Genomic DNA, 18,876 nt, shown 5'->3' with positions numbered 1-18,876 from the left:
CCCAGCAGGGTCACCCATGGTGGTAAGGTCAAGGGAGAGGAATCAGACAAAGAATGATCCAAGAAAGTCCTCAACAGCAGAACAAGCGGAAGATAACAATGTGTATGTTACAACGGCTGTGAAGGCGGATGAAGGGTGCAGCAGATAAAAGACTTCCAATCGTCATGGTATCCATGCCATTGGATCAAAGCCTTTTTCTGTCAAGATTGTGTGTTGATCATGGTGTGCTGATCTCCCCACATAAAACAAATCCACGCACAGGCGTCTTCCATAACAAAAGTCCCATGGTGATTGGCAAATGGCGACGGGGGCAGGACTGTGAAATCCAGAAGCCCCTAGTCATGAACTGGTACATCGGCGGTGGATACAGATTCAAATGGATCCTTTGTTTTATTTTGGAAGACAATCTTACTTGGTCACGAGTGATCGCCAAGAAGAAGAAGGTGGGGCAGTTGTGCACTAGCCCCGAAGGCTCCCAGGGCAAGTCTGAGCAGCACCTGTCACAGTGACAAAATGATTTTTCTAAAGTCCCTGGGGAGAAAACTGTAATTTTAAATACATTTCCCTGCCTGGACTCTTTACTCCATCTTTGCTTTGAAAAATCCCAAGATGAAATCTGAATGTTTGAGTATCAGGTGCTGTTGCCCAACGAAGACAGCAAGCATAACATCCTGTTTCAAGAAAGGCAACGCAAATAATAAGAAGTCTTGACATGTTTTGATGACAAACAACACAACGAAGGAGTTTTAGCAGGATTTCTATTTAAAAAAGGAAGGAAATCATTCTGAACGTGCAGAGGAATCATGTAAAAACAAAAACAAACAAACAACAATTTATTTCACCAGTTTCAAGAGCAAGCTTCTCGGGCCAACATTTGACTGATTCTGCCCTGCATGAGAAAATGCCACATAGTTTTCCAATTATTAAGCATTTGCAGTACATTAATCTGCAATTAAATTGCACTGAACAATACTTCAAGGATTTTATCATGCTTGACATCCCTCATTTATAGTCATGATTTGTTACCAAGGGGAAACAAGGAGGGGGCAGTGAGAGCTGAGTGCTTTGCTTGTCATAGAAGTGCAGAGGGATTGTGGAGAGTAGCAGAGCAAACTCTTATCTGCTTATTAGCTAATTGTAAAAGAGGTGTGTATGTGCCAGTGCGCAGCCCATGGAAGAGAGGACAATGCAATCCAGCTCCCACTGCCTGCCCTCCCCACAGAACTGTTTGCCAGTGAGCTCAGCTTTCAATGCTGACAGGTTTAAAAGCTCTCCATGGCTGTGGGTGGCTCTTTCTAAAGCTTGATTGACAAGGTAGCCCATGGTGCCTGTGGGTGGCTCTGAGCTCAGTAGAAGATGACTAAATATTGAACCATTTAGATTATTCTCTTTACATACCGGATTGCACCTCCTGCAATAAAAGAAAATATACAAAAAATCCTCAAGGGTGGGTAAAAATACCCAACCCAAACCCTGGCTTGATCACTAGTTGGAAGTATTGATACTAAGAGATGCCACACCCTTTGAATAAGGATCTCTGAACAGCTGAAAGTATCATTAATTCTAACAGCTGCTTTAAAAGTAAGACAGTCCCAGCTGAAACCACCAATCTGTTAAAAGATTACTGATAGGTCTAATTTCTAATTGGGAGAGTATAGCTAGAAAGAAGGAATCCAATTATCCTAATTGGGCCTCATTTATAATGCACCATTTACCTTCTGTAATGCCCAAATCAACAATTCAGGTGTAAAGGATTAAGGGGGATGTGCTTGTCTAATCTACTGTAGCTGTAGTATTTTTAAATAAGATAAGGAATCTCTCTCTTTTTCAATGACTATGTTTTGAATATACCTTCAACAGGTAAGTTTTGCAGTAACCCAGGTCAAAGCTATTTGCAGACTTAACAAGGTTCAGCATTGGTTTTTCTCAGTGAGGTTTATGTACCTGTCTTCTAAGGAAAGGGGCTGGGGAAACCCCAAGGTCATTCCTTGCCAGGACCACAGACACCTGTGATGTTCCTATATTAATGTATATATGGTAAGTGTTGGTTGTTTAGAAGATACATGGTAAGTGGAGTGAAAGAGGAGGGGGAGTGAATGGGCAGTAGAATGCTAGATGATTGGCTGAGTGTTTAAAATGGCTGAATGTATAAAAGGAAGAGTGAGAGTGGAATCTGGGGGGAGAAGAGAGGGTTGTTTGGTGGGTTTGAGAGAGTGGTTTGCCAGGAGAGAGTGGAGAAGGAGGGGGGTGGAGTTCGGATTAGTATTGAGTAAAACCATATGCTTATGTGCCTTAAGAAGAAATCTTGTTAGCTTTGTTATCTTTAATAAATACTTAATTTGGTTTACCAAAGGCCTGATCGTTGGCTGGGGTTTCACAGACCAGAAGGGAGGGTAAGGTAATGACCAAGGCTGAAGGGAAACTGTAACAAATGGTGGCAGCGGTGAAGAGAATAACAATACCAGTATTCAGAGTCTCTGGGAATACTAGTATTAGGACGTGACTGGTGGTTGCCTAGCAGGGGGATCTGTTGAGATCTGTGCTAGAGCGGGGAGAGAAACAATAAAAAAGGACAGTCCAGACTGGTGGAGTCCCTGGTGGTGCCTAGTGACAGGCAGTAGCCACGTGCAGGTAGGAACCTGACAGGGAGAGTCAGGGAAGGGCGTCACAACACCCCCCCCAATATAAGTCACTACTGTTTGGTTGGTTGTCCTGCCTTCCAGTCGATTCCAACTTATGGCAACCCTATGAAAAGGGTTTTCATGGTAAACGGTGTTCAGAGGGGGTTTACCATTGCCTTCCTCTGAGGCTGAGAGGCAGCGACCGGCCCAAGGTCACCCAGTGCGCTTCATGGCTGTGTGGGGATTCGAACCCTGGTCTTCCAGGTCGTAGTCCAACACACTGCTACACCACACTGGCTCTTGTCACTATGATTAGACAAGGGAAATAGTAGGTGAGGTAAGGGAAGAGGCAAAGCATAACATTAGTAAAAGCTCCTGTATAGGTGGATAAAAGCAGATACATTACAACCAGGTTAACATGAGTAGTTATGTACATGTTGTACAGTTTTAATTGTATTACATTAGTTGTAACCCACTCTGAAATGGCTCTGCAATGAAGAGGGGGCTAGAAAAAAGTTTCAAATACGTACTTAAACGGAAGAAAAGGAGCTAATGGCGAAAAGCAAGATAGGATTTGATCTAGATGTGATCTAGATGGGAGCTCCAAGAGACAGAGAGAGCAATGAAGGGTTGAGAAGATGATTTAAAGAAAGGATGACTAAAGAAAAGGGGCAGAAAGACAGAAAAAAAACAGTGGAAAGCTGGGGCAAAACCCTGAAGAAGCAAGCATGCAAAGTAAGGACCGTATGTTTATCCCTGAAAGTGGTGTAAGCTGTAACATAGGTTTATCCTATGCTTTACAGCTAATTGTTTGCCCAGGAGAGCTAAACATGAGCCTGTGTTCAGACAACATGCTGAGCGAAACCTTGGATTAGTTCAGTGCAGCAGCAAAATGAGGAGTGAAGTTGCTGCAATCTCTTCTCCCAATGCTTGCATGTTTGCGCCAAGTCATGGTTTAGCTTAGTGTGGCGTGTGAACCAGGAAAATGTGCTCCAGACAAGATGGAAAATTTTGGCTTATAGCACTTGAGAGCAAGGTATAGGCTCCCATTGGCATAGAAGTGCCAGATGATTCCATCTGTTCACTATTGGTTAACCGCAATCAATATACATTCCAATTCCAAAGAAAGGGGATCCCAGGGAATGCAGTAATTATCGAACTATTGCCTTAATATCCCATGCAACTAATAGTAATGCTCAAGATTCTACAACAAAAGCATTTACATATATGGAGTGAGAAATGCCAGATGTCCAAGCTGGATTTAGAAAGGGAAGAGGGACCAGAGATCATATTGTAAACATAAATTGGATAATGGAACGGGCCAAGGAATTTCAGAAGGAAATCACCCTGTGCTTTATAGATTACAGCGAAGTCTTTGACTGTGTAGATCATGAAAAACTATGGAATGCTTGAAAAGAAATGGTGGTGCCACAGCATCCGATTATCCTGATGTGCAACCTATACTCTGGACAAGAGGCTACTGTAAGGACAGAATATGGAGAAACCGATTGGTTCCAAAATCAGAAAGGGTGTGAGGCAGGGGTGTATTTTATCACTCTATTTGTTTAATCTATATGCAGAACATATCATATGGAAAACGGGATTGGACCTGTGTATCCAGGCGATACCATACTACTGGCAGAAACCAGTAATGATTTGAAATGAATGCTGATGAAAGTTAAAGAGGAAAGCAGAAAAGCAGGACTACAGCTGAACGTCAAAACTAATGACAATAGAAAATTTATGTAACTTTAAAGTTGACAACGAGGACATGGAACTAGTCAAGGAGTATCAATACCTTGGCACAGTGTGGTGTAGTGGTTAAGCTGCTGGACTACGACCTGGTAGACCAGGCAGTTTCCAAACATCATCATGGCACAGTCATTAACCAAAATGGAGACAATAGTCAAGAAAGCAGAAGAAGGCTAGGACTGGGGAGGGCAGCTATGAGAGAACTAGAAAAGGTCCTCAAATGCAAAGATGTATCACTGAACACTAAAGTCAGGATAATTCAGACCATGGTATTCCCGATATCTATGTATGGATGTGAAAGTTGGACAGTGGAAAAAGCGGATAAGAGAAAAATCAGCTCATTCGAAATGTGGTGTTGGAGGAGAGCTTTGTGCATACTATGGACTGCAAAAAAGACAAATAATTGGGTGTTAGAACAAATTAAACCAGAACTGTCACTAGAAGCTAAAATGATGAAACTGAGGTTATTATACTTTGGACACATCATGAGAAGACATGATTCACTAGAAAAGACAACGATGCTGGGAAAAACTGAAGGGAGTAGAAAAAGAGGAAGGCCAAACAGGAGACAGATTGATTCCGTAGAGGAAGCCACAGACCTGGACTTCCAAGATCTGAACAGGGTGGTTCATGACAGATGCTACTGGGGGTCGCTGATTCATAGGGTTGCCATAAGTCGTAATCGACTTGAAGGCACATAACAACAACAGCTGCAACCCAAGCTGGAATGATCTATAAGCAGCAGCAATTCACCTATAAATCAGTAATTATCAATACATTTTATTGAATTCTGATAGGAACAAGATAACAAACCTAAATGCAGCCAGTCTGACATACCAAGCACTAGTTCTGAAAATCTTTTACTAGATTAACAAAACCATATTGTTTTCCAGCTAGCATTAAATGTGCTTTTCATTCCTTTCCCCCTTGCTCTTCATTGTAGTGTGCTTTCATCTCTCATTTTCTACACTTCATTTGGATGTCTGGTTTTATAATTTTGTCCTGCTATTGAGCTTTAGTCACGTTCCCTTCATAGCTTCAACACTATCAGGTCCAATGCTATCACCTTCTACACTTCAGGCCCTGAAGTTGCAATTCCAAATTTGGAGCAGGATGTGCTTACTGTATGTTGCAATATGCTATTGATAGATACAAGTGGATGTCAGAAATTCTTCATTGGCAGCATCCAGAATGGCAGCCTTCTACAGGACAAGTTCAAGACATTTTGTTGCTTGTGGTGGGCGGCAAATGGCACCCCTCCTACCACATCAAGGTGCGTAGTACCCAAGGCCAGTCAAGTTATGTTGGCATCTGAGGTAGAAATCCCCCAAGTGCATAGTGAGACAGCCATCACAGGCAGCAGATTTTGGGTATCATGAGAGGGCAGAAAATGAGTTGCTCACATGGACCAAACTGCATATAAAGAACACAGGCAAGACCTGGAAGTCAGAGTACAGCATGCTGGCGTTTATTAAGCGCTGACTAGCAAAATTCACAATGTCACAACTCCATGGAAAAGGTGGATGTTGGCTGCAAAATGGGACTTGGTAGTAACCTAATTTGAAATAGGCAATTAAAATCTTCACATGTTGTCAAAGTTCACCAGTGACACATTTGCAGGATAAAGAGGGGCATACCATCCCTCCTTTGTTGATAACATTCCTGTGCTGCCCACACATACAAGTAGCCGGGCAGGAACTGCTTTTCATCAAGGATGTATCTGTGTCAAGATCTTTGCAGAAATACTGATAGCAACTTTTTTTTGCATAATTTGCTTAACCACACATAACCAAATAAATGCTAGGCAATTTCTCTCAGATTTGAAGGGTAAATGTGCAAATGTGTGAGGAAGTCACCATGGAACAATTTAAGCCCAAATTGTGATTTGCATTTATCATATTATGATTTGGATTGCTGGTTTGCATAACTAGGTTGGCTGATAGAGAATTCGGCTGCACCAGAAATTAAAATCACTCTTGATAACTTATTATGCCAATCCTTTAGATGGCACTGCTGCAGGAGACCTGAAAAATATCCTTAATGAAAAGCAACTCCTGTGCAGCTTTTTGTTATGTGTGGGCGGCACAGGAATGTTATTGACTAAGGAGGGATAGTATGCTCCTCTTTATCCTGCACGAAAACTGCCGCAGCTTCAGTGGTCAATGGGGGCGCAATCAACTTCACCTTCTGCTGCCACTTTAGGTATACCAGCAACAGCAGAGAACTGTGTTGTTCTAGTTCCAGTGCAATTCAGTGCAAAGCACCTGGAGCACAGCCATGCAGCTTTGCTCTTTAAAACCCCTCCAAATCCCTCATTGCTTTCTCAGTACAATGTTGAGGCAGAGTGATGGAGCTAGAGTCATTCCAGAAGGCAAAAGAGCCTTAGTTAAACGCCACTGGATGGTGCACCAGAGGGAAGTATACAGTTTATGACGATGGATCCTATGATCCACTGCTGAAAAATGTGGCCCTCCTGGCCCTTGGTGCTCTCCCCAAGGCCACACACCCCCATAGCCACACCCTCTCTCCCTCGGCCACTACCTCCATTGGCTGGCTGTGTTTCACATCCTACTTGAGAGTCTTTGCCTGACTGGAACGTGCCCTGAGCTCTGATAACGAATCTTGCTTGTCTGGATGGAGGATAGAGAAGCTTGTGTGTAGAAACTAACCTTCTGTGCAACAGTAACATTTACACTAATTTCTCTGCCTACTTTTACCTTTGGCTGCACCCACCACTGGCATGTGGTCCCCAGAAGGTTGCCCATAAGGGATTGTGGCCCTCAGGCTGAAAAAGGTTCCTCATCCCTGGTACAGGACTAACAGCCTGATCCTGTGCTGAGTTAGGCATCCTTACATTCACTGATTTCAATGGGCTCAGGCAAGCTTATTCTGTGTGAGATATAATAGGGTTGTAAAGTTCCAATCTTGTACACATTTATTTGGGAGTAAGTCGAAGTGAGACTTGCTTCCCAAATAAGCATGTGTGGGATTGGCTGCATGTCTGTGATACTGGGGAAAAATTGCACCCAGACTTAATAAGGTTCCAAAGCAAAACTTTAATAAATTAATACGCATGCCCAATAAAAATACAAAATTACCATTTAAAACAACAACAAAGCAATCTGCATTCATTCAGTTTTGCTATCTTCAACCAGATTCATACAAAAAGGCAATATTTAAAAGTAGCAGCCAGAATGTGTTTCTGGTAAAAGCAAATGCACTCCATCATTAAAACAAATGTTATAGGACCTAACAAGAAATTATCTTTCAAAGTAGGAAAAGAATGACAGGTGATGGCAAGGAAGAGCTAGAGAGATCTTGGTTCACTGCAATCTGTTCCCCCCAGTGAAACATCAGAAACCAATTATGGAAGATAGAAAGAAATCCACAACAGATTTACACTGAGAAACATGCTAAAGTACAATCACAGACTATTCCAGAACACAGATGCTGTGCTGTTCCTGTTGTGTTCTTTATAGCAGAAGCCTCACAAAAGAGGGTGAACATGAAGCAGACCACGTGAGCTTGAATTTCCTGTACTACGATGAAATACCCAGACTTACTAGTACTGGAAAGTACAGTATACGTTCCCAACATTGTCTGAATGATGTCACACAAGCAACGTAATACCATCTTTCATACATCAAAACCTTGCAATATAAACTCAGCTACAACAGGTGGCTCAAATTCAAAATATTCCTTCATCACTCCCGGATTTTTGTTGCTGTCCATTTAAAAACATACATGCACACGCCTACCCACAAATAAATTCAAAATAAAATATCTTCATTTTTTATAAGCGTCTCCACCACAAGTCTCTGGTAACGGATATCATTCAGGGCAGCCATCGCATCTAGCTCAGGTGCTCGCATCAGGGTTGGTCCAAAAACAATGCCAAGGTTCTCTGCGTTCATGAGATTCTCCTTTTCATGGAGTGTTACCCTGTAAGAAGGAAGTCTAATGTTAAAATGCCAACCACTGGAAGACATGATTAGCTGCTATCTTAAACTCACAAACATGGAACTGAAAACTCCAAGCCACATCTATATTGCAAATTAAATTTAACAAGTTTTAACTGTAAGGACTTCTTCTGCAAGACCCAGGAGTTGCAGTTTTGGGAGGGTAATCAGAAGAGTTTGTTGGAGAACGTCAGCTCCTTCGCAAAACTGTAATTCTCAGGGTTGCTTAGTTGGGAATGATGGTAGTACTCCTCCAAGGCTTGCAGTGGCTGTTCTAGAGTGTGTGCCATAAGGCCGACAGGCAAAAAGCTGAGGGTGGGGAGATGAGAGAAAAGAAAACATGCAAAGGCGATGGACCCACCAAGGGGCAGTGATAAATATTCTGATCTTGAGAACCATTTGACAGCTTGGACATCATGGACAAGGACCCAGATAGCAGGGCATCACTTCAACTGCCTGCATTGTTGGGCTATGATGACTTACATGTTGGACAAGCCATTGTCGTAAGGAAGCACCACCAGCTAGAGCAGGCCAGAGGTTTTTTGAATCTCTCTCTTAGGATCATCTAATAAATTGACATGGTGATGTCCACTAATTTAAGATGGGTTTAAAAGGGGATTACACAAATTCATGGAGGTTAAGGCTACTAGTCATGATAGCTTTATGATACCTCTAAGATACTCCCTCTGAATACCAGTTCCTGGGAAGAATGGAAGAAGGGCTACTTTCCTGCTTGGGTGCTCCCCAGGGGTATCTGGTTGGCCACTGTGGGAAACAGGATCCTAGACTCAATAGGTCTTTGGTCTTATCCAGCAGAGTTGTTATTTTGTTCTTATGTCTGTTTCTCATACCAGCCAACTGGAAAGCCCACAAGCAAGGCATGAAGGCAATTGCCTTCACTCATCCTAACATACCTACAAGGACTACTGTGAGACTAAAATGGGTTCCTTAGAAGGATGAAAGCCTAGAAGTGAAAGAGGCCATGCACTTCTACAGAAGCACACACTTCCCTACCCATCTCACAAACTGTAAAATGTAATAAATATAAAAACATACAAAGCATATCTTCTAAATACCGTGCATAAACATATAGTGTAAGTACTCTATGTAATGAATGAATACAGTAAAACTGACTGTCTCTCTCCCCTAGACTCTGTGTTAATGGCACAGCATACAAGCTGCTGTCTTAAGAGGCTATGGTGTGCTTTATGGCAATTAATCGCCTCTGAGAACAAATTAATGTTTGTGAATTAGCTTGTAAACAGATTAAACAAAGGCTCTAATCTATATTACAGGTTTACAACTCAAAATGAACCCCCTTAAGGATACACATAAATAAGTAAATATCCATTGTTGATAAGTTTGTGAACGCTGTTAAATGTCCAGTATAGAATAAAATAATTTCAGACACCTAATATGATGGCTAGGAACAGATAGATGTTGGGCATATTGTTCTAAAGCTGGCCAACCTCTGTAGTCTCTATTTATAGTGATTCCAAATATAGTAATCAGGCTGACCAACCAAATTTGATTACTTGATAATTAGACTCCATTAGCTGTTCCCTCACTGCAACACATCTTAGTGAGCATGCCTGTTGCTGGGTATGTGAACCAGATTAAGGCTGTTCTTGCATGCATGGTAGTTATGAGAGAAGTGTGTGTGAAGGGTCTGCGCTAATGCTGTAGAAAACCTGGTTGGCCTTTATGGTAAATTAACGTTTTTGGAAGTCTATCATAAACTACTCTCTCTGATCTCCAATGTTTCTCCTCCTTTTTCACCTCTTTCCTTTTTTGTTTCATACGTTAATATTGTTTGCATTTGTATTTTTTTACATTACATGGTCTTGGGGGAAATGGGGCTGCAGGGGAAAAGGAGAATGGCTGAATATTGCCTCTCTCTGTTGATGAATGCCTTCCATCAGCAGAGAGGACCAGGACTGGATCCCACCGTTAGACTTTAATCTCTGCAGCAGTTGGCCCTAGAGCCAGGAGCAAGAAACTCTTGAGAGGGATGTAGAAGAGGACAGGACCACTCATTTTCATACCTCTTCAAATGAGCCATGAGATACCTTAAGGTTTCACAGTGTGCAGGCGGCAGCAGTTTCAGTGCTTCATGAAGTATTTCCAGCTGTTCATCAGGGTCTGTAGTTTCTGAAACAGAAACATCTCATCAAGTTTAAGCAAAAAGATGCAGAAGTTTGCGATTTGCCAAACTTCTTAGATCCTTAATTAGAGTCTTCCTAGATACTTCTAGTGAATTATATAGTGAATTTCTACAGCCATCCCAGAGAATTACTCATAGAAAATGGCAATCGCAGGCATGGAGAGATCTTTGATTTCAGCTTCAGCTGTAGAAAGCATGTCAGCTTTTCATAGACATTTGTAGTCAGAAATTAAAAGAGGGAGGAAGCCTAGGTGTGATGAATTAAAGCAGGTTGAATCAGAGCTTCACACTGGTAATTGTTAACAGATAAAGAAAGGATTTATTCGGAATTGATCCAACATCATGCACGCAAGCAGGCATCCACTGACACAATGGGGCTTCGCTTTTCCTCCCCCTTGTAGCCCATGGGCACCCAAAATCTGCTCCAGAGGGTTGGGGAACCCTCCAGAGCACATTTTTGGGGGTGTACGGCAGCTGAAGAGAAGCTAGACGTTCCATTGCACATACGGATTTCCAATGTGAAGTGGGCAGGCATCACTGGATGTTGCCCTCTCTCATCCATGTGACATGCCTCACAGAAGACTGGTCTTACCTAAAACTATTATCCATGATAGCTAAATAGAAACTTCAGATTCAGATGCAGTATACTTTTTATCAGACAGGATGTGTTAGAATTCTGCCCAATTCAGATTTGGTGCCGAATTTTCCATTAATTCACTTATTTGCTACTGTTGCAGGTTGGATTTTTACGTAGTGATTTTCCACGGCTTTTTTCAGAACGGATTTCTGTGTCTGAAATATTGATATTTTATTGATATTTCCTTCACAATTTAGTGATATTTTAATTTATTGATATTTCTTTTAAAATATTGATATTAATATTCTATTAATATTCTAATATATTGATATTAATATTGGTCCCAGGCTATGGTCTGAATGCACATGAGGCCAACACCCTGCTGAAGCTAAGCAGGGTCAAGTCTGGTCGGTGCCTGGATGGGAGACCACTTGGGAACCATATGTAAGCCCCGCCTTGGGTTTCTATCATGGAAAGAAGGGTGGGGTATAAATGAAATAAATAAATAATAAACAAGTAAAATAATAAATAACATGAATATTTTTTTCTGAGGGGGAAAAAAGATTGGTAAAATCAGTGGCTTGTGGACAAAGAACAAATTCAAATCGATACCAGCTTGTTAGGTCACCAGAATGCTTTCCAACTACCACTGGCCAATGGATCCCATCCCTACTATCAGGTGCTGGAGACAAGCAACGGCTGAAGGTTATTGCCTTCATGCCCTCTCTGTGAGTGTTCCCAGGAACATATGGCTACCTTCTGTTGGAAACCTTTGGTCTGATGCGGCATGACAGTTCTTATATCCTTAAGCCTAGAGAATACCGCTTACATTTTTTTTGAGAAACCTCTGACATTTTAAGGCATTCTTTACCTGAAGGAGTTGACATATTTGCAATTGTCAGGAACTTGGTTAGATGGCAAGCTATCATTTAAGCTATTTAGTTTTATTATAAGCTCATTTTCCATTTTTGCCTGAATACCTTCCTGAAGTTTGAGGGACTGCATTCCATTTTGTCTATGGATGTGGGCCGCAAACCTGCTTGTGACTGACTGCTCACTAGTGCTTTAAATATCATGCTGTTCAGAACTAAGAAGCTGGTCTTGTTGAAGCTGAAATCCTACAGCCAGATATGTATATTTAAACACCAATTATATGAGTTAGGCCTCATCTTGAATACTGCGTCCAGTTCTGGTCTCCGCACTTCAAGAAGGATGCAGACAAACTGGAACAGGTTCAGAGGAGGGCAACAAGGATGATCAGGGAACTGGAAACTAAGCCCTATGAGGAGAGACTGAAAGAACTAGGCATGTTTAGCTTGGAGAAGAGAAGACTAAAGGAAGATATGATAGCACTCTTCAAGTACATGAAAGGTTGTCACATAGAGGAGGGCCATGATCTTTTCCTAGATCATCCCAGAGTGCAGGACATGGAATAATGGGCTCAAGTTGCAGGAAGTCAGATTTCGACTGGACATCAGGAAAAACTTCCTGTTAGAGCCATACGACAATGGAACCAATTACCCAGAGCAGTAGTGGGCTCTCCGACACTGTTGGCATTCAAGAGGCAGCTGGACAGCCATCTGTCATGAATGCTTTGATTTGGATTCCTGCATTGAGCAGGGAGTTGGACTTGATGGCCTTATAGGTCCATTCCAACTCTACTATTCTATGATTCTATGAATCCTTTAGGATGACTTGAAGTTCTCTGTCTTCAAGAATGGTGCCAAGAATGGTGGTATTTGGTTTGCTGACATTTCTTATCCTTGAAATAGGACTTAGTACACCAAGACATTATTGATTCTACTACTGAAGAAGTTGCTGACTTTAACTTGCTCTTAAATTTTACTGTATAGTAAAATTTTGCTCTAGCTTGCATAGTTATCTATTTTAACCCCCAAGTTAACTCCCATGTAAATAAAACATATGGAAAAGCTAGACAAAATAAATGACAATAAAGTCACTTAAAAAGCCAAACTAAATTCCTTAGAAAAATAGTATAATTTAAAACTTACTTGCGGAATCTATAAACTTTGGGTAGGCATCATATGTGATTAGTGGAATTGGCAAATCCCTGAAGTACAGTTTAAGTGCACCTGTGATAATATTGATATCTTCATACATATTCACAGAAATGTCTGCTTTTTCCCCATCTGTAGGAAAAAAGCAAACAATGTAAAAGTATACACTAATATAAAACTGAACATTATAATGGTACGTCCAAGCTGTGTTGTATGCTTGTGCTGCTGCTGCTAAGGACACTTCATCCAACTTCTATTCCCACAAAGACTTTAATGGCAGTAGTAGTACTTGGTAGAGCACCAGATTCAAGGTATTACTGTAGTGCTTATCTTTAAAGCCCTAAATGGCTGGGGACCCAGATACCTGAAGGACTGCCCCTCCCTATATCAGCCTGCCAGTGCTTTTACCGATTCACAGAGGAGGCCCTTCTTCACTGTTAGGTGGTGATGTGGGACAGAGATTCTCTGTGGTGGCACCCCATTTGTAGAGTGCCCTCTCCTTACAAGCACAGCATCACATTATCTATCTGCTTAGGCATTTTAAATGTTAAATTGGTGACTGTTTCAGTGTGCTCTGCTGTTTGTAGCTGCCTCCAACTCTGCTTATTTGTATTTACTTTTTGATGAGCTTCAACCTACTGTTTTATAGTTGTTATGTATAAATTCAATCATGAAATTTATTTTATGTTTTACCCCGCCCTGGTATCAACTTTGGGCCATATGAACAATTAGATATAAACCTTTTAAGAAATAAGTAGAATAAAAAAATTAATTGTAGTAATCAATGCTAGCTCTACTGAAGTTAACAGACAAGGCTAAACTTAGGTTTATTAATTTAAATGAGTCTACTCTGAGTAGGACTTAGCTGAATACAACCTAAGGGTGAAATGCCATTGCTAGCAGACATGGGCATGTGTCTCTCTCTTCTCGCTTCACTATGGTGCAATTGTTACACTGATTACTTTGTACATTGCCAGCCACAGCCTGTGCTGCTGTTAAGAAGGGGCAGGGAGAAGCATGAGAAGAGCTTGGTGTATGTGTTGCTACTCCACAGGAGGAGGGAGCACCACACAGGGAGGCTATGTTCAGTGGCACAACTTCTCCTGTAACAAGTAGTGTCATCCTTAAGCAGGTCTGTAAAAACTGAATGGGATAAGAGAAATCTGAAAAAAGGTTTTAAAAAATTGGGAACAGGAAACAAGGGGAGGAGAATGTCTCACCAGGGAGGCTACTACTGTCCTTGAAGGTTGATCTAATTTCTGTAGTATTTACTGGTTTGTTTCTTGTTTATCCGTAACATTTTGCTTTCCCCATAGAGGATGCAGAAGCTGTCTTTGCATAATCTCAAAAATATGCAGATGGAGGAAAGAGGTCTGGAAAAGCAACAAACCATGGAATGGGGGAGAGTATGCATTCCTTTTACTGGTGCTCATTCCACTTCTTTGCAATCCCAGCAAACTTTTGTAGCTCACTCCAGTACTATACTGGGGCTTTTCCTCAACAGCAACGTACAGGTTTCAACTCTCTAAGTCAAATGCCCTTAAACAAGTTTGTTATTTTATTCATAGGAAATTATAAACTGTTTTTTTACTTTACATATTAACAAAGTCCTCCTTTTTACTAGCAAATTAGTATAGACACTGTGAATGTTAATTTACTTTCATCTCAATTCACAAGAGAAATTCCTCTAGTAAGTGAGATGACAATAGCTGGGTTCTCAGGCACAAATGCTGCACTGTCCTCTGTTTACTAATCAAGGCTAATTCATTAGACCAACTATTGACAACCTGTACAATAGCTGGTGATGTAGGGATGTAAAAGGTTGTGGGTGTGCCTAGCAGGGTTTTTTATTTTTAACTTTCCCCCCTTGAACAGCTGTCACAGCCTGATCTACTGGTAGACCTTTAGCTAATCTGCTGTAGATTGGCAAAGATTTCTGACTCTCAGTTGTTTAACAGCAGCAGCAATGAAATGACTCCCAACCTGTCCTAAATTTTACTGCTGAAATCGGGAAAGCTTGTGGAAGGCCAAATTCCTGGCCTAAGAATTCTTTTAAATCTAAGTGGGTGTCTTTTGCATCAGGCTCAGATTGATAGATTTCAGAGTGGATGAATCTTGAGGGATGCCTCCCTATCTCTGCACCACATTATATCACAAGCTTTGCAAGCCCACTCAATTTCAACAATGGTTTGCTAGCAAGCATGGGGACTGATGTTCAAGAAACACAAATGCAAATTCCCGTTGGGCAAGCAAAACTAGTTCTTTGGATCTTGGACAATATGTCAGATGTAAAGGCTAAAGCATCTAATAAGGAATATACCTCGGTCAAAGGCCATTTTGACATCTTCAATTAGGTCACTGAATCCAGATACTCTGTAGAGTCCTTCAGAATTGAGACCTGTTAAAACATAACTAGATTAAACTTAAATATTTATCTTTCCTACAGTCGGGTTCTTTACTGCTAGCAATGCATAAATCTGAGCTGAGCTTTAAAGCCTCATCTTCCTCTCTGAGCATAAATTTTACTGTCAGCCCTCACTCCTAAATATGTAGTACTGTTACGATAAGCACCCAATAATTTTATGCAAACATATTTATGATAAGTGTCCCTGGAATGCGGAAAACGTCATTAAATTACAAAGGAATCTGAAAACAAACCACTCTCCTTAGAAAAGTTAAACTGATGAACATATATTTAAATATAAGAGCATCAATCAAGCAAAGAGTCATTAGCCAGGGTAGACTTTGAGGAGGAAATGTGTAATTACCAGAGTGCCTAGCTATAAATATATAATTTACCTATTGTTTTTCACAGAAATATATTGCAAAGAGGAACATCTGTACAAGTAGAACAAGAGACCACTCTATAGCAGGCACAAATATTCAAGCACTGAAAACAATATTTTTTGCATTTTGTACCATAAAAGAAACTATTACAACACAATAACGGGAATTCCACTGACACATAACATTTTTTAAATCATTGCAAAGTTAAATTGTTCATGGAAATGGGCACTTGTAAGATGCCTCAAGCAAAACAACTTCAAGCTTAAATTCAGCTAAACCCCAGCTAACCCAGATCAATCAAAAGGGATAATTATCAAGGCAGCCAGACCATTTAAGCATGCCTTACCTCTAGATTCAATCTCTCTAATACACATGTCTACAACCATTGGTCTCTTTGTGAAGTGCGCTTTTACTAGAGTAGTGAGGTCACAGCTGTACACTTTTTTGACATGCTTCAGGTCCGGCTTGCAATCATTTGGGACCATATTGGAACATTGCTTATGAACATTTAAGCCACAGTCTGGTGGGGGAAAAGGCAAAGAAAAAGGATTATTCCAATATTTAGTTTTAGAAAATTCTAATTGCAAAGAATGCACTGTTCCTACAGAGTCTAGCATTTTAAGGATATTTCAAGTAGCTGTACAGGATTTGAAGAATATATTCACCTTCGTTATACATGTTTGTAACAGGTTTTTCAGCATCACTTCATTGGAAGTGATACGGCAACGTCTGCAATGAAGGGTTACTTTATTAGCTTCACAATGCTTTGGCAAATACAAGTTATTGAACACCTGTCTATCTAAGCTCTTTCTGTATTTTTTTCCATTCAAAACCAAAGCAAAGTTCTAAAAAAACTGACAGCAGAACAAACACAGAGGCTAAGTTTTTGATGCAATGTAGACTCTACTAATTATTGTGAATTACTTTTGCCTAGTATAAGATATAGACAAGCAACCAGTGGATAGCATAGCTTAACAGCAACAAATACGTATGCACTGAGATACTGTGGAGTTTGTATACATCAGAGAGCAAGGTCTGGATAACTGCCAGTAACATGCCTGAGACCTGGCGAAGTACAGCAGAGGAATTCATTCACAGTCTCTGTCCTTTTCTTTATAAATAATGCAATAAGGACTGCTGTAGCACCCCCCCTCCCCCTCAACCCCATTCCATTCTATAAGGGAGCTATCATACTGATTAAGTCAAATATAAAAGTCCATCAAGCCAATCATAGTCTTGTAAAAGGTTTGGGTACTTGGCAACAATTTTCTTTAGATGTAAATTCAACAAAAGGCTTCCATTGGTCTATGAAGATGTCTTTCTTCTTACAGCCTGTTGCTAATTTAAGGTTTTGTTTTCGATCAGGGCAAATTCCCTTCGTTTTCTGTACCATCGATCCAATGATAGTCCATCTACTTTTTTCCAGCATCAAAGTAATTGAATGGCAGGCAGCTATCAACATAAATCCTATTAATTTTTTGTACTGCAAATCTGAGTTTTTATTAATAAAAAGATTTAACAAAGCAAGTTCCGGCGTCAGTTGCACTGTTTGTCTGGTTATTTTGCTTATTTCTTTTTTCACTACCACCCAGAATTTCTGAACATACCCACAGTCCCACCACATATGGTTGTATCTCTGTCCTTTTCAAGAGTATATGACAATACACAATGCCACCCTGGGCTCCTACTGGAAGGAAGGGTGGGATGTAAATAAAATAAATAATAAAATAATAAAACTGTCAGTGAATTAGACAAAAGGTGTCTAGGTTAGACTAATCCATGGAGAAGAGACCTATAAATGGCCATAACTAAATGGAGATTCCATGTCCAGAGGCAGCATACCTTTAGGTCACAGTTTCTGGAAAACAAACATTGGTAAAGGAACGTTCATGTTCAAAAGCCACCAATTTTGGAGGCAAAATTATAGAATCATGGTGGGGGGCCATCCAGATATCTCATCTTGCAGCTCTGCTTCTGATCTTTGAGATGTCTCATCATGCAGGTGAGTGAGTTATGTGTATATGCTTATCTGAATCCAGACAAAGTGTGGTTAGTCTCAACTGAAACAACCTAACTTTAATCCTTGGTTTATGAAGATGGCTTGCTTCAATAAACCATAGTTAGGATTTGGTGTAATGCTCAACTGAAAACAGAAGTGAAATCTTCCAATCTCCTCTTCATGGTCACAGTGGAGACAGGAAGAGGGGAGAGTGTGAGCCTGAGGCTGGCACAGCCTTGTTTGCATAACAATAAACCAGTTTATTATTATGTATGTCCAAACAAGTCCATAGAGGCAGACCATTAGTTATATAGTTCAGTATTGCCTATCTGGCAGCGGTTATGCAAAGACTCACCCAAGGTCATTCCCACTCCTGCTACGTGAGATGCCACAGATTGAACCTCTTACATTCTGCATGCAAAGCATGTGCTCTGCTACCAAGGTATGGCCCCTCTCTGTGTGTGTACAAAGCGGCATTGAGTGTTTTGAGTTTAGCGGAAACCCTGTTATATAAACTAATCATCTGAATTTTAGTCAGTCTCCATCACAGCTTCTAAACTCCAGTCTTCTTTATCTCATTTTCAGATTACCCAAATGTTTTGTAGTTTCTCAGACCACCAAGGCAAAGGAGATTATACTATATTTAATTTTATTAACTGGCAGAAAGCTTCAAAACACGATGAAATAGATTTTCAAATACTGCAAGTCCAAATGTCTCAGGATAAGCTGTTCTTTCCTTGCACTCTTCTAGAGCATCAACAAAAAGATTTAATATTTAAGAACAGAAAGTATCGATTCTAGCATTCTCCACTGAAAGCTGTAATAATGTGCTTTCATTAATACATGCACAAACATAAGAACTGTACGCACTGTATATATTAAGATGGCCCCACGAGAACCCATTTCAAATATTTGCTGAGAATACAATAAGCAGACCTGTCACTTTCTCTTACATTGCTGATTTGATTTTTGTCAGCTTTAACCTTCATCTTTCTTCTA

General features: G+C 40.6%; 1 protein-coding gene and 1 long non-coding RNA gene across 6 annotated transcripts in view; one reads left to right on the top strand and one right to left on the bottom strand.

Annotated features, from left to right (window-relative positions):
- Nucleotides 1-1,765: 1,765 nt before the first annotated feature.
- LOC133376389 (uncharacterized) lies at nt 1,766-17,331 on the top strand. The gene is made up of 3 exons (XR_009760468.1): nt 1,766-1,860; nt 14,408-14,497; nt 17,244-17,331. It is a non-coding gene; the product is annotated as an uncharacterized LOC133376389 (long non-coding RNA).
- Nucleotides 7,421-18,876, bottom strand: part of CHN1 (chimerin 1) — a 157,447-nt gene continuing 145,991 nt past the window's right edge. For all 5 annotated transcript variants that reach the window (XM_061608424.1, XM_061608423.1, XM_061608425.1 and 2 more), the window contains 5 exons: nt 16,225-16,398; nt 15,412-15,489; nt 13,086-13,223; nt 10,378-10,483; nt 7,421-8,315 (listed from right to left, as the gene is read on the bottom strand). In XM_061608424.1, coding sequence (XP_061464408.1) covers nt 8,144-8,315; nt 10,378-10,483; nt 13,086-13,223; nt 15,412-15,489; nt 16,225-16,398 — 668 coding nt within the window. In that variant the 3' untranslated portion in view covers nt 7,421-8,143. The remainder of the gene's footprint in view (nt 8,316-10,377; nt 10,484-13,085; nt 13,224-15,411; nt 15,490-16,224; nt 16,399-18,876) is intronic.

This window comes from Rhineura floridana, chromosome 2, assembly GCF_030035675.1.
Source record: "Rhineura floridana isolate rRhiFlo1 chromosome 2, rRhiFlo1.hap2, whole genome shotgun sequence".
In the NCBI taxonomy this organism is placed as follows: domain Eukaryota; kingdom Metazoa; phylum Chordata; class Lepidosauria; order Squamata; family Rhineuridae; genus Rhineura; species Rhineura floridana.
Note: the sequence above shows the minus strand (reverse complement) of the source record. Positions and strands in the feature narration are given on the sequence as shown.